The 16,326-nt window shown below is 41.5% G+C and overlaps 1 protein-coding gene across 2 annotated transcripts in view; it reads right to left on the reverse strand.

Annotated features, from left to right (window-relative positions):
* The window catches only part of Myo6 (myosin VI), an 86,732-nt gene that overhangs the window by 34,965 nt on the left and 35,441 nt on the right, over window positions 1-16,326 (reverse strand). For both annotated transcript variants that reach the window (XM_013034112.1, XM_013034111.1), the window contains exons 13-19: window positions 13,871-13,962; window positions 11,790-11,862; window positions 9,827-9,954; window positions 6,188-6,283; window positions 5,724-5,897; window positions 1,691-1,729; window positions 147-240 (exon numbers count right to left, since the gene is read on the reverse strand). In XM_013034112.1, the coding sequence (XP_012889566.1) occupies window positions 147-240; window positions 1,691-1,729; window positions 5,724-5,897; window positions 6,188-6,283; window positions 9,827-9,954; window positions 11,790-11,862; window positions 13,871-13,962 (696 nt within the window). The remainder of the gene's footprint in view (window positions 1-146; window positions 241-1,690; window positions 1,730-5,723; window positions 5,898-6,187; window positions 6,284-9,826; window positions 9,955-11,789; window positions 11,863-13,870; window positions 13,963-16,326) is intronic.

A 16,326-nucleotide genomic window follows, 5' to 3' on the forward strand; every position in this document is an offset into this window, starting at 1 on the left:
AAAGTCTGCTGAAGGACTGGGGTAGACCTGGCATGTCTGGCATCCTGGACTCAATCCCCAACAGCACAGAAGTAAATCAGTAAGTAGCCCTTGAGTTATAGCTACGGACACACACTGTGACAAAGATTTGGGAAACAGGGAACTACCTGAACACTGAAGTTGAGACAGAATCTGAGCCCCTTCGAAGTGGTGGCTTGTCATCTTTAAATTAGGCTTGATGCAGCGAATAAAGCTCGCTCCCTGGGGGAAGAAAGGCAGTTTTTTGAGATAACACGTAAGATAACATGGTCACTTTTTGTTTCTAGAAATAACAGTAACCTTCGGTGCATATTAAATATTAGCACATGAAAATCACCAAGGAACATAAAAATGTATTATCGTACTTCTATTGGTTAAAACCTAAACTACATATGTGAGACTGTCTCACAAATAAACAAGGGCTGGGGATATAGTTCAGTAATCAGAGTGCTTGTAGGTTCAATGCCCATCACTACATGGGGAAAAGAAAGGAAAAGAAAAAAAAATCTCAGGGTGAACCACTAAAACGCATAGTTAAATATAAGCCCTTAATAAATTTTGCTTTTATAAAAAGACATAAAACTATTGGGTGTATTTTTGTCCACATCAAAACTGCAAGAATAACACAATCAAGTTAAATTATATCCTATACTTGATCTTAAAAAAGTAATAGCCTCTTTCATCAGTTATTCATTCTTTCTACCTTTGTGAAGTACAAGATCATTTTAATAAGCTCAACAGTGCCATGTGTTTATACAATAATTTGACTTCACATATATATTTGACATTTCTCCAGAACAAACTTAGCCAAAACAATAACCATTTTAGAAACTAATTTCTTTTCTTTCTTTTTAGCAGTACTAGAGTTTAGAAATTAGGGCCTCATACTTGCTAGGCAAGTGCTCTACCACTTGAGCTACACATGAGTGTCCCTTTTTGCTCGTTATTTTTCAAGTAGTCTCTCTCTCTCTCTTTTTCCGCCTCCCCCTCCCTCTCCCTCTCCCTCTCCCTCCTCCTCCCTCTCCCTTTCCTTCTCCCTCTCTCCTCCCTCCCTCTCTCTCTCTCTCCCTCTCTCTCTCCCTCCCCCCCCTCTCTCTCATCCTGGGGCTTAAACTCAAGGATTCAGTGATGTCTCTTAGCATTTTTCTGCGGAAGGCTAGTGCTCTGTCACTTAAGTCACAATTCCATTTTGTGTTTTAGTGATTATCAGAGATAAAAGTCTTATAGGCTTTCCTGCCCAAGTTGGTTTCAAACCATGATCCTCAGAACTCAGCCTCTAAAGTGGCTAAGATTACAGGGCACCAGGCTTGATCTCTCATTTTTACCAGGGGCTAGACTTCAAATTTCAGTCTTCAGTCTTCTACCTACACCTGCCACATACCTGGCATTACATGTGCATGCCACCATAACCAGCTCATTTGTTGAGATAAAGTCTCACTAACTTTTTTTGTCCAGATTGATTTAAAACTTCAATCCTCCCATTTATGCTTCCCAAGAGCTGAGATTAGTGGCATGATATACTCCACCCAGCTTTTAAAAAAATAATTTCTTTTTAATAAGAGGAAATTGATTTAAAATATACTTCTCATCATTCCAGGATTCTTGGTCTAATTGCTAGTAGTGGTTTTATAGGATCTTCAAAAACAGACATTTTGTTTTTAAATATACTCACGGTACTTCGAAGTTTATCCAGAAGCAAATTTAACTGTGTCTGTAAAAGATAGGAGAGCAGCTCATTTGAGAGTGAAAGCACGTGTAGTAGGGTGAGTTCACACTCACTCTCCATTACATGCACAGATGACATTCACACACAACACATCACAGTGCGACCACCTCCAGGGCACAGACTGGCAGAGAGCACCATGCAGCCAAGGGCATATATGGAATTAAAACAGCAGAACTTGTGTCATCAGAAAGAATGGCAAGGAGTAATGCTAACACACATGCATGTCTGCAGGGAAGATGAATAAGGAGAATGACTGCAGACAATGAAGGAAGTAAATGAGAGGATAGGGATGCGTTCACTGTGAGATCAGTGAGGTTGTGTTTGAACACATGCAAGCGAGGTGTAAACTAAAGACTGGGGTTGGTGTATATGTAATACAGCATACATAAAATTCTTTGGTTAACCTATAAGAATGTTCTTCACTATTTTAAAATTTCAATTGCTTTCTAAAACTTTTTGTTTTCTAAAATAAAGTTGGCAGTGAATATTATGTGACAACAATGAATACTATTACTACTTTCCTACATTTTTAATATTAATAATTATTATTAATCCTGGTTCAGGACATTATCATTTATTTGATTTACTGCTCTGCAAAATAAACTGTGTAAAAATCTTTATCTGGTTTTTTATACGGAGATACTTATTATACAATTTAGAAAAGACCAATTAAGAGGGGTTTTCCCCCTTGTTTTTTATTTTTTTTAATAGTACCAGGGTATTACACTCACAGCCACCCACTTATTAGGCAGGTTCTCAGCCTCACTTTGCTTTCATTATTTCTTTTTAGATGAGATCTTACATCCTCTGCCCCAGTGATCCACTTGGAACCAGAATCATCCTACCTGTGCATTTCAAGAAGCTATTTTATTTTACTTTGTTGAGATAGGTTGTGCTAGCTTTTTACGTGAGCTTTCCTTGAGTAGAGATTTTCCCAATAGTTGGGATTATAGGTGTCAGCCACTAAGATATAATTCTCAAATTAATATATTAATCATAGGTACAATTTATAATAACATGTGTGCTTTTACATGATGTTTTTCTGTGAGTAAGTACTGCTCAAAAAGTTTCAAGAGCATCGCTGTGCTTAAGAATATATTATTGCCTTCGTTATACAGGGAAGACACTGAGATCCAGGGAGATTAAAAATGTGTCCAGTCATGGACAGTCATAGCAAAATTTTACATTTTCCTATCTATGACAGTAATGTATGACTCCATATTACAAGCTTAAGTTATTCAGAAGAATTTGAGGTTGGATTAAAGAGATCCAATTATCCCCATTTATCTGGTGGGTAGAGTTCTAACAACTTTAATCAACCTGGACTCCAGCAGAAAAGCAAGTAGGAGAGCCACCAAGGCAGAAAGAAAATAACTTGCCCTTCATCTAGGTGCCTTCATCCACAGACTAATCTTGATATTGCCTCCCTCCCCCCCCAAAACATTGAGATGGAGTCAGAAGACTAGAAAAAACAAAACTCAACTAATAACAGTAGGAAAAAAAGAAAAGAGAAAAGTCCATCTCCAAAGAACAGAAGTCAAGAATCATAAAGCAGAAAGGTAAGGCACTGAGCAACTCATGTTTTATTTTAGTTTTGAAACATACAACTATTTGTTTATATGAGTAAGATTTTCATAGAAAAGAATTCCTTCTTCGAAAGCATCAGCAGTTAAGAGGGTTGTGTCAGGAGCCTGGAAATGATCCTTTGAGTGGGAGCCCTGGGTCCCTGAGACGGGTAACTGAGTGTCATACAAAAATATGAACTCCTTGATTTATGTTTAAAATTAAGGTTCACATTTTACATCAAAGTATCCCACAGAAACACATAGGAAATATTTTATTAGTAATATTCAGTTATAGCTTTCAGCAGTTAATGTAAAAAGTACATAATTGTTTGTTCCTTTGCTTCTTTATGTACTGGGGCTTGAACCCAGGGCGTCGAGCTCTGGAGACTGGTGTTCTACCACTTGAACCACACCCCACTTCTGGCTTTTTCCTGGTTAACTGGAAATAAGAACCTTATGAACTTTTCTGTCCAGGCTGGCTTCCATCCTCAGATCTCAGCCTTTGAGGTGCCCAGCTTACATGATGCTGTCTGGAAACAGTTCTAAGACATTTCTAGGTTCAATGAAGATTATACAAATCAAAGAGAAACTTTGAGAATGTCTTCATTTTTATTCATGTTACCTAAAATTTCAGTATGTTCTTACTAGTAATAATACTATATTATTACTGCAGGAATATACATAACAAATGATATCCATTTCAATGAAGCAAATGCATTTTTCTTTTGAGACAGTCTTTCTATGCTGCCCAGGTCGACAACTCTTTGCCGCAACGGATCTTCCTGTCTCCATTTCCCAAATAACATGAGACTACAGGTTGCACCACTGCATATACACCAGTTTCACTATTTTAAAGCCCATCTATTATCCAGGCACCGGTGGCTTATGCCTATAATCCTAGCTACTCAGGAGGCTGAGATCGGAGGACTGAAGTTCAAAGCTAGCCCATGCAAGCAAGTCCATGCGACTATTATCTCCAATTAACCACCAAAAAGCCAGAAGTGGAGCTGTGGCTCAAGTAGTAGAGCACTAGCTCTGAGCAAAAGGCTAAGCTGGCACAAAAACAAAACAGAACACATTTTTTAAAAAGTCTATTCAAGAATAGAAAAATATTCAAATTGTTGCTTATTAAGTGCATTAGGAACTCCTAATTAATGAATACAATTTTAAGACAAAATTCAAAGCTTTTTTATTTATTCATCTAAAATGTATTATGAGCTTTTGCTATATTTAAGTATTTAAAAGCCTTAGCTTTTAGAAATATGATTTCATCAAACTGCATATTTGGGGCCCATTCAATCTAAAAGAAGTTTTATACTACTAATTATCTAATAGAATTCTGATATTAATTATCATTCCTGATTGTATCATATTTAATATTTAAAGTACATGTTTTATAGAGCAAATATGGACTTTTTGTAAATATCAGAGCAATATTTTATGTAACATAGAAAAATTAATTTCACTTCTATGATTCTTTTTAAGCACTTACAAATCACTACTTTGTTTGTGTACCAGTACTTGGGCTTGAACTCAGGGCTTTGCTTGACTTTTCCATCAAAACTGATATTCTACCACTTAACTCACATTTCTACATCCCCATTTCTTCACTGGATATATTATAGAGCTTTGTTCACTAAAAGATTTTTTTTAATTAAAAGGTTTTAAAGTTGTTTTGTACTAACTGCTCAATAATTGTAACTAATTAATAGCATTCTATTTCTAAGACAACCTCTTCTCAGCTTTCCAAGAATTCCTGATCAAAAACTAACAAAAGGGATGAAATATTCTTTAATGTTAAATAAGCACTTTAACAAGTTTGCTACACCTGAGCCTTTATCTGTGATGGACATTATCAAAAGCTTTCATTCAATTTTAGTGTCGTGTGCATGCTCCTAACACCACTGTGAGAGAAAAACACATGGAAATGAGTTACACACTGGCTGACCACTTGCAAGGAACTCTCCTTAACACGCCCAGCCACTGGATGGATGGCAGTCCCAAGGCGATCGTTACCTGGAGGCCGGGCTGGGCCTGATTGTCCTCTCAACTAGTTCTCTCTAGCCATTCGGAGCTGGACTATTCCAGCTAAACCAAAACTGCTGAAGGAAGGAGACAGAAAACACAAGGAGAAGAGAAGGTTTGAAGGTCAGCCACGCAGTAGACGGCAGCAGGGACATTAGGAGAGCTCTCAGGTGTGTGACGCCCTGAAAAAGGACAGGATCCCAACATTTCTGTATTCAGTGGCGGGGGCTTCATCAGGCCCTCTTACAGTACAGGTATAAACAGTGCCGGTCTTCTCCTGGCACATGCAGCATATCTGACTGTCATTTACATTATCCACTTTAGAATAGAGAACAATGTATGTTATTTTAAATACAATTGTTTAAAAAAGACTTATTTAATATGAATACCTTAAATTTGTTTCCCACACTGATGAAGCTAAGTTTTCCGGCTTTCTGTTTCGTATCTTTGTTGTTATTTGTAGACGATTCAAATAATTCCCGTATAAACTTATCCCTGGATTCACATATTAAGGATTCCAGAGACATATGCAATGCATCGTTATTTTTCTCCACAAACTGAGTCTGCAAGTTAAAGCAAGAAGAACAGTTCAGCCTAGCTGAGGTAAATCCCCCGAACCTCAGCTCTGCCTGACAGAACTTTCAGTGATCACATCCCAGCTGTCCAACACAGTCACCATGGGGTAATGGTGGATGGTTAGCACCAAGCATGGCTGGTGCAGCTTGGGGCAGAACTACTCACTTCATTTCACTGATGTGAAGATTTACGTTGCCATTCCAAGTCGGTGGGGGGAATACCACACTACCGCACAGCTCCAACATTAAGAGGTTTTCTGCTTATAAATCATACTCACTGTTTCATAGCACACCGCCCCTGCAAAATGCCGGATAATAAAACCTTCATCATCTCTGAGATTCCTATGGACTGCCAGCTTAGATTTCCTTGGAATCTGGAAAATAATACATGAAGGTGTTACAAACTTTCCTTTGGACATTAGATGGAGAATAAGATGTAAGGGAATTTTCAAACTTTTTTTATAGGGCTGGGAAGGTGGCTCAGTGGTAGAGTGCTTGCCTTGCATGCATGAGGCCCTGGGTTCGATTCCTCAGCACCACATAAACAAGAAGAAAAAAGCCAGAAGTGGCGCTGTGGCTCAAGTGGTAGAGCACTAGCCTTGAGCTGAAGAGCTGAGGGACAGCGCCCAGGCCCAGAGCTCAGGCCCCACGACCGGACTAAAAAAAAAACAAAACTTTTTTTATAATTGTACTGCTTTTGAACAATGCTTGAACTATAAGTGAAATCTAAAAAGTATTTGGTTGTAATCTCTAAGGGGAAAAAAGTAGGTGTTAAGGCCAACACACACAAAAGCACACACATACATGTACACACGTGTTATTCAGGTTCACATGCAAAAACATACAAACTTTCCATCTACAACATGATGTTAGATTCTCATGCTGATTAGAATTTTTCAGAGAATTTTAAGCCTCCCAAAGCATGTGGCACTTGTTTTAAGGAATTTTCATGTGCAGCCAGGTAAGGAAATACCTGAACTCAGCACAGGAACTCGGCCACAGTTTCAAAACCAACCATCTGAACAGGTTCTTGGACAATGATCCTGAACCTCTTTCAAGGCAATTACATCATTTTAGAGGTTTACCATTTAATTGTGGGATCTCGTGTTTGAATTAAAGTTTCTGAAATATTTCACATATGAGATCATATCTGATCCTCAAAACAGCCTATCAGTGTGTGTGTGTGTGTGTGTGTGTGTGTGTGTGCACGCACGCGCGCACACACGCCAGCCCTGGGGCTTCAATTCTTGGCCTGCGCTCTATCCATAAATCTTTGTGCTCAAAGATAGTGCTTTACCACTTGAGCCATGACTCCACTTGTGGCTTTTGGGTGGTGTTTTAGAGATAGGAATCTCACAGACTTTCCTGCCCAGGCTGGCTTTAACCCAGGATCCTCAGATCCTCAGATCTCAGCCTCCTACGTATCTAAGATTACAGGTGTGAGCCATCGGCACCGCACTATCACCTCTTTTTTTAAGGAGGGGGATCACATGTATGATCACACAAGTGATCTATGAGTTGGGAGGCGCAGAGGCTTGCTCAAGGTGAGAGAATGTTTAGAACACAGAAGCTCTTCTCCATCGAGTTGGAATAGAGGCTCTGTGTGAGATCTCCTGCCTGCTTGTAACCTCAGCTTCCTTCTAGGCTTCCAGGTGGTCTCTTCCCCTTCCCCCATTTGTCTCCTCTCCCATAGCTTGTGGAAATTACTAGGATTAAATGCAAATGTTCAAGTGAAAGCACTCCAAGAGTGCCTATGCTAAGAGTTCTTTACTTGGTAGTCCCAAAGGAACACCAAGTACCAGCCTACATAAATGAGGATTTATGTGCTATCTTGTTCTGATTCCTCTTTGAAGAAAAGTTGCCAGGTCCTTCCCCATATGACATGTCTCTGAGGTCCTGGGCCCAGTTTTGTGGACTAGACCCGTGGTCCACTTGGAAAAGGAAACTGGGTCTCCAGCCTGTGAGTTGTCAACACAGAGAGCTCCACAGATATTTTCAGCGTTGAGTACAAGCTTTGTGGAGAACACACAGTGTCTCCATCTCCACCAAGGTAACACTGTCACAGGTTGAGTATTATGTGAAATAACGAGGACACAGAAGAAGGACAAGTCAGCTGAGCAGGCGGCTAGTCTAGGATTCCAGATCACAGAGGAGTTCATGCAATCACATCTGTTTTTCAAGTAAACCTACTTAGCCTATTTACCACTGACTTAATACATGGGCATCATCAAGGTGTTCGGTTTTTGGTTTGTTTGTAGTGTGTGGTTTTTATAACATTTTTCTTTTGGGCTTTCTATTTTTTAAACACATAGTAATGAGTAGCAAGCACAATGGTTGATTTGTGTATATACTGGGATGGTGTCAATCATGAAAGGAAATAAAAATACTTGTTACCATTTAAATACCTCCTGAGGTCATCAGAGCAATGACAGCTATGCTGCAATCTCAGAATAATTCCCAGAAGGGGAGACGTTTGCCTGCTAACACCCTAATTCCAAAAGTGACCCTACGCAGCTTTTATCGTCTTTTCCCCTCTTTTCACGGGGTGACTGAAGGAGGAAGGCGGGGAAGGCAGAGCAGCGCTGACCTCTGTGGCAGGAACTGGCATCCTCATCGCTCAGTGCCTGCCTGGCTCTTTCTGGGTGTAAGAATAAAGTCCCAGGGAATGACAGCTGAGAGGGGATACCAACAAAACCTTATACAAACACAGCAAGCACTTCAGCTTGAAGCGGGCTTGGGAACCTAGTCTTTGGCTTTTCCAGAAGTGTGGTCTTACTTATTTCTACCACTGTCTATGTCTATTTTCCCTTTATACTACCTAGTCCTGTTGCTTCAGCTTCTATCTCCCTCTCTGAGTACATTTCCCACTCAAAACTCCCAGGAAGGAGACCAAAATGAATTGGCCATCACCACCTAATCCAGGTTTCTTCCACCAGAGTTTTTTTTTTTTGGGGGGGGGAGTCCAGTCGTGGGTCCTGAACTCTGGGCCTGGGTGCTGTCCCTCAACTCTTCAGCTCAAGGCTAGCGCTCTACCACTTGAGCCACAGCACCACTTCCGGCTTTTTTCTTTCTGTTTATGTGGTGCTGAGGAATCGAACCCAGGGCCTCAGGCATGCAAGGGAAGCACTCTACCACTGAGCTACCTTCCCAGCCCCTCTTCCACCAGAGTTCTAAGCTACACACATGAATGTCATCCCCTAGAACATTGCCTAGGTCATGTGATACAAAACAAAGCCACCAAAGGCCACTTAGTTCAGAAGGAAGAACATGAGACCAATAGGTAAATTTCTTTGTATACCTTAGACAGACAAAATTCTTTCCATTCAGAGAAAAAGAGTCTTGAGATTTGATTATATAGAGCTTTACCATTACAGATACATACATAGATAAAAACACAAACACAGATAGACAGATAATTGATATATGAATAGATAAGAAACAGATGATACATATATGTAGAGAGAGAGATGATAGCTCAATGATGAATAGATGATAGAAAAACATAGATAGTAGAGTACATGATAAATATATATATATAGGACAGATAGATGATAGATACATATAATAAACAGATTCATATAGAAAGGTAGATAGATATGGTAGATATGTAATAGATGGATAGATTACATGATAAATATATATACAAGATAGGTATTTGATAGACATAGATATGATAGGTAATAGATTGATAGATGATAGGTAATTGAAAGGTAAATAATAGTTACAGATGACAGATACATAATAGATAGAGCAGATTGATAGAGTCTATCTGTAGAGGATGCTGAGCCATTGCCGCTCTAAACCTTCTATGACTTATATTTCTGTCCAGCAATGTCCACTGTGTAGTGAATCTGACCACAGATCTCCCCGCCCCCCCTCCCCCCAAGCACAGTCAGCACATTAAATGGCAAACTCACAGTGAGTCGGAAATGGTCCTTGTGCTTCTGGTGAACAGCAGATGTGAAGTGCTGGTCACTGGGCTGGGGAAGGCGATTTTCTTCATCCAAAATATCCAGTATTCCCACTAACTTCACTTCAATTAAGTCTATTTCAAAAACCAAAATACTCAGGATAAGATAAAAAACAACACATCACAATGTATAAGTCATAAATTTCAAAGACTGGTTACCTACAATATGACAGATAATACTTTGAAAGTATTCTATCAAAGGGGATTGAGAGCAAATGGAATTTTATTTCAAATCTGGCCACTTGTTGGAAGGTAACATCATAGCTTTAATGCATTAGAAAAAAACAACTCCATAAGGAGAGTGACTAATCACCACTCCATTTGCAAGCCAGCATAGCAGGCTGAGAACTAGAAATTCCCCTTCACCCAGCTAACTCCTCTTCGAACACAAAGTAAAACAACAGAAGCTTTGGCCTGCCCGGCTTTTTACACAGCAAAAGCTTTCATTATGCTTTTTTCTGTTTGTTCAAAGTATGTATAAAATTTCAACTCCTTAAACACTGTATATATAAACTATTGACTGGGATAGAGCTGAATTGAGCAAGAAGAGAAATCAAGATTCTAATTAAATCAGTCCAAAAAGGAAAGTTTGGGCAGTTGGTGGTGGGAAGAGTGTGGTGACCTAAGCTGCTAATGAGAGCAGAGTCAAAGATGGAGGAAGAGATGAGGATGAACTGGAAACACCCAGAAGGGGAGGGACTCCACCCAGACTGCCAATCACACAGTCAAAGGCAGGACTGTGTGTTAAGGGAATGTGGGGGGGCCAGGAAGGATGCCAAAGTGGTTTGAAAAGTGTAAACTAACATTACTATTAGTGTAATGTTATGATGTCCAAGTCTAGTACACAAGTTACTGATGGATCACCAAATTTGGCTTGTAAAACAAAGAGCTTGCCCAACATCTGATTTCAGAGATGGGGCAGGAAGAAAAGAAAGAGATGGGCAGCCGCTGGGGACCACAGGGAACGGTGGCTGCACTGCACTGCTGAGACAGACATGGAAAGCAGGGTCCTGGTGGATGGTGTGGTGTTATCTGGACAGGACGTGTGGGACCCCAGAGGACCCCTTACAGCCAGAGCAATGCTGGCCTGGCCTCTCTGATCAGGCCCGAGGCAAGCCCTGGCAAGCCCAAGGCCTTGTCATCTGAGGTGACAAAGCCATCAGCTTCCAGCCTCTGACACCTCCTCCTCACTGGTCTACATATCCCAATAACAGAAGAGGTTTTAGAAAAGGCTTGATTTGATACCTAGAAAAATTACTTCTCAACAGCACTAAAGAAGTAAACTTCAGCAGGGTACCGATGGCTCACGCCTGTAATCCTAGCTACTGAGAAGGCTGAGATCTGAAGATCATGGTTCAAAGCTAGCCCCAGCAGGAAAGTCCGTGAGACTCTTATCTCCAATTAACCATCAGAAAACCGGAAGTGACGCTATGGCTCAAGTGGTAGAGCACTAGCCTTGAGCTGAAGAGCTGAGGGACAGTGCCCAGGCCCAGAGTTCAAGCCCCACAATGGACCAAAAAAAAAAGTAAACTTCTTGCCAGGTGCTAGTGGCTCATGCCCATAATCTTAGCTCAAGAGTCTGAGATCTGAGGACCCTAGTTTGAAGCCAGCCTAGGAGGAAAGTCCAAGAGACTCTTACCCCCAGTTGATCAGCAAAAAGTCCAGAAGTGGAGGTATGGTTCAAGTGGTAGAGTACCAGCTCTGAGCACAAAAGCAAAGCTAAAATGTGAGACTGTCAGTTCAAGCCCCAGTTGCAGCACCAAAAAAAAAACAAAAGTAAACCTCTCTCAAATACCACAGTTCCCACCCTGTAACTGGTGATGTGTATAAAATCAGAGCCCAGAAAAATTCTCATAAATGTATCCATTGTATGTATCCCATACTTTCCATAAATGGAAAACAATACATACCTATGCAATCCTGATTATCCACATAATGAACTTCATTCACACCCAAACCTTCCTTCTGATATAGTTCTTGTTCCTGTAAATAAAGTCATTGCAATTACAGCTATGGAAATACTTATGCAATATGGAAGAGTCAATATACTAAGCTGATGGATACTCAGATTTTTTTAATGTAAAGGATATTATCAGATGCATGACCCATGGGTGAGATTAGGGTAAGGTGCCCTAATATTTTCTTTCTGAATATCTAAATCTTTTCTCCCCTGAACTGTACTAGAAAAGTTTTCTGACATTCTAGAAGGTACTGACCACTTGAGCTTAGTCTAAATTTGAAATTCGTTTATTGTAATGATTATAAAAGTCACCATAAGTGGATGCCTGTGGCTCACGCCTATAATCCTAGCTACAAAGGAAGCTGAGCTCTGAGGATCACACTTTGAATCCAGTCTAGGCAGGAAGGTCTGTGAGACTCATGTCCAATTAACCATCAAGAGCCTGGAAGTAGAGCTGTGGCTCAAATGGTAAAGAATCAGCCTTGAATGTAAAAAGTTCAAGAGGCAGATCCCAGACTCTGAGTTCAACATACACACACACACACACACAGAGTCACCATATATGAAGGCCATGCCATGTCTTCTCTTTAGGTGGCTGTGACTTCTGGATGGACCTTGGGGCCGGGTTAGTTGGACGGAAGGATGGGCATGGGAGGTAAGGGGCAAGCATGGGAAACGTCAACAGGCAATGGAAGACCTAAGCCTCTGGCCAGAGCATTTCCAGAGCAACTCTCTCACCAATAAGAATCCAGGGCACCCATTTATCTATGTCACAACCTTGCTTGAGCCCATGAGTGACGTGTACGACAGCTGGGAAGCCACAGAGACAGAACTGCACTGACTGTCGGGCAAGGCATACAGGAGGCCCAGCGCACCTCAGCCAAACGCAGCACAGGGCAGAACTCAGGAAAGAGCGGGGCTGAGGTGAGCACAGGAAGAGCTGGCAGCGCTCACACAGAGGAAGCAGAGGCCTCGGGCCAGCAGCAGGTGGGAAAGGGGGCTCAGACTGCCGACACCCCCAAACCAGCTAAAATGCTCTGGAAACTGATTTCTCGTCCCTCTAGAAAAGATGGAGCTGGACTTGAACTCTCATGAGCCTTTATCCCTGGCATCTGCAAGCAGCAAAACACCGCTCCAATGATACGAAGGAAGGAAAGTCAAAGGTACAAATAAAACTACTGGAAAATGGAAATGGCACCGTGGCTCAAGTGGTAGAGCACTAGCCTTGAGCTGAAGAGCTGAGGGACAGCGCCCAGGCCCAGAGTTCAAGCCCCACGAGCAACAAACAAATAAATAAAATAAATAAATAAAAATAAAAATACAGGAAAATGTTGTGGAGAATTCAAATGTAAGGGGTAAAATAATGTGTCTAATCACGATCCAAAGCTACCTTTGGATTAGAAAGGAACGTTCTGGCATCAGTATTGTAGGTCTTAGCCTCTGTCCTTACTGTGGGCAGAGGAGGGAAGTTCTTAATGAACCAGAAATGGAAGCTGGTTGGCCAGGGCTGGCCGCTTAAAGGCCACAGCAGTGCACCCCAGAGCCCGGAGCTTGGGGCTCCCCGGCCTCTGGCAACAGATGTGAGCAGGCTGCAGCAGCAGTGGCAGAAGCAGACCCGGGATGAAGGACAGAGAGGCAAGGTGAGGGATGAGAGGGCAGGTTAGCAGTGGCGCACGTGGAGACGACCAGAATCAGAAAAAGTAAGCTGGACGAAGTCTGGCCGAAGTTGCTAGCAAGAAGTTGCAGCTCTTCCCTTCTGAGGAAGTGCCTACTAAGAGTGTGTCATCACAATCTGAGGTGCATGGCTCAAGTGGTAGAGCACCTGCCTTCCAAGTACAAGGTTCTGAGTTCAAACCTTACCACCAAAAGTATTCATCAGGGTCTTAAACTTCAGCTACCCCGGCTTGCTGGGTGCCCCTCTCCCTTCCCTCACCTCCTCCCCTTAATCACAGTATCCACTCAGTCTTTCTCTTCCCTGGAAGTTAAAACAATTCAATGCAGATCGGAGTTTCAAATTACAGCTGCAATTACCTCCTTCAGAATCCTTTCGTTAAAAAACTGTTGAAGTTTCTCGTTGCAATAGTTGATGCAAAACTGTTCAAAACTGTTGTGCTCAAAGTACTCTGAAAACATAAAACCAGAAGCAAGGCCATCAGCGATCAACTCCCACAAATGGACTTTGGGATAAGAGGCTGGCTTCTCAATAAATTCATTTAAAATTAGGCTTAAAAATAAATACAATTATTCAACACTCTCTCAGGTGTTTTTATTTCAAGACAAATTTGCTGGGCACTCAAATTCAGCCTTAGAAATAGCTTTCTCTAAATCAAACCTATACTGAGGTTCCATCTCACCCCAATCAGAATATCAGCCATCAGTAAAACAAACAACAAATGCTGGTCTCACTTTTGTAGTGCTGAGGGCGGGGGAGAACACAGATACACCATGGGTATGAAAGCAATTCACGCAAATGCTATGGAAGTCAGTCGGTATGGAGAGGAAACTAGAAGTAAATGATCCTGCTGTAGCACTCCTGCATAGAATCCAAAGCATGTAAGTCAGCTTGCAGCCAAGGTGCAGCAGCATTATTGTTTACAGCAGCATTATTCACATTAATGGACTCTCCTTGCTGTCCATCAACCACAGAATGAGAAAGACAATGGGGAGAATATAACAAGTGGAGGAGTCTTCAGCCATTGACACGAATGTCACTTGCAGGAAAATGAGTGGACCTGGAGAACATCACATGAAGTGAAGCAAGGCAGGCTGCAAAAGACACACGCCACACGTGCTCTCTCAGAGAAGTGCTGTGGTATAACGGGGAGGCAGAGGGTCTATGTGGGGCTGGACACCAGCAGGAGTTGGACAGTGAAAGGCCAGGACAAAGTACAGCAGTGAAGATGACCAAAGCACAACATACATATGTATGTAAACAATATAAACCCATTACAATTATTTTAAAAGTAGGGGAGGAAGGAATAAGAGTAATTGCATCAAAGCAGTTTACATGAATATTCATTAACATCCATAAAATCCCTTTGTACAATTAATATAAACATAATTGTTTTATGTAGGCTAAATGCTGGTGGCACATGGCTATAATCCTAAGTACTTAGGAGGCAGAGGTAGAGAGAATTATGGTTCAGGGCCAGCCCAGACAAAGAGTCCACAAGAGCCTCACCTCAACCAATCCCAAGGTATGAAAGTGTGTGTGCCTATCTCCACCGAGAGCAGCAAGTACACACAGAATAATCATAGTCTAGGCATGAGAACACAAAGGAGAAAGAACCTTTCTCAAAATTTATAGAGCACACTGCCAGATACTGGTGGCTCACATCTAGCTACTCAGGAGGTTGAGATCTGAGGATTGCGGCTTGAGCCAGTCCAGGCAGGAAAGTCTATGAGACTCTTATCTCCAATTAATCACCAGAAAACCAGAAGTGGTGCTGTGGCTCAAAGCGGTGGATTGCTAGCCTTGAGCAAGAAAACTGAGGTACAGTACATAGGCCTTGAGTTCAAGCCCCACAACTGACAAAAAAAAAAACCCAGTACATTGGCTGTGTGCTGACTTACACACCTTCAATTCTATGCAGCTAAAATGGGCTGGACATATGGCTCAAGGGGAAAATACATGCTTAATAAGCAGGAAACCATGAATGTTCTATGGTAAAAATTATTAATAAACTATTCATAATTCAATGAATATTTACAATTCATTGATAAAATGTCAACTATTTGTAACTTTTTATGGTACTGGAGTGTGAACTCAAAACCTTACACTTGCTGGATGGGTGTTCTACCACTTGAGCCATGTCTCCCTCTTGTGTTTTATTCTTCATGTAGGCTCTTACATTCAAGCAGAGGCGACCCTGCTATTTATACTTCCTGTGTAGCTGGGATGAGAGCCCTGCAGCCCTACACCTGGCTCCGTTTTCCTTTCGGCAGTACTGGGGATTGAACTCCAGGCCTCGCTCTTGGAGCCAGGCCCCAGTTCTTTGTGCTTTCGTTTGCTTTCTCTAACAGGATCTCACCTTTCGCTCCAGCTGGCCTCACACATGTTCTTCTCACCTCTACTTCCCAAGAAACTGGGACATGAACCACCACACCTGGCTTGTTTATAAGATGGGATCTCACTAACTTTTTACCCAGACTATCCTCAAACTGTAATCCTCAAAGTGTCTCTGCCTCCTGAGTAGCTGAAATTACCTTTTATTTGTAATGTATTTTTGAAAGCATGAGTATTAAAACAATCTAAATCATAATAATGATTCAAAATGCAAGTGTACTTGTTCACTTGTAAATTTAAGGGCTGTATTACATAATGACCAAGAGCCATAAGCTCTAAAATTTTATGACTGCAGGTGTGGGTGCCAATCTAAAACTCATGTAGAGGGGCTGGGAAGGTGGCTCAGTGGTAGAGCGCTTGCCTTGCATGCATGAGGCCCTGGGTTCGATTCCCCAGCACCACATAAGCAAAAAGAAAAAAA

This window comes from Dipodomys ordii, unplaced genomic scaffold (genome assembly GCF_000151885.1).
Source record: "Dipodomys ordii isolate 6190 unplaced genomic scaffold, Dord_2.0 Scaffold182, whole genome shotgun sequence".
Lineage (NCBI taxonomy): Eukaryota > Metazoa > Chordata > Mammalia > Rodentia > Heteromyidae > Dipodomys > Dipodomys ordii.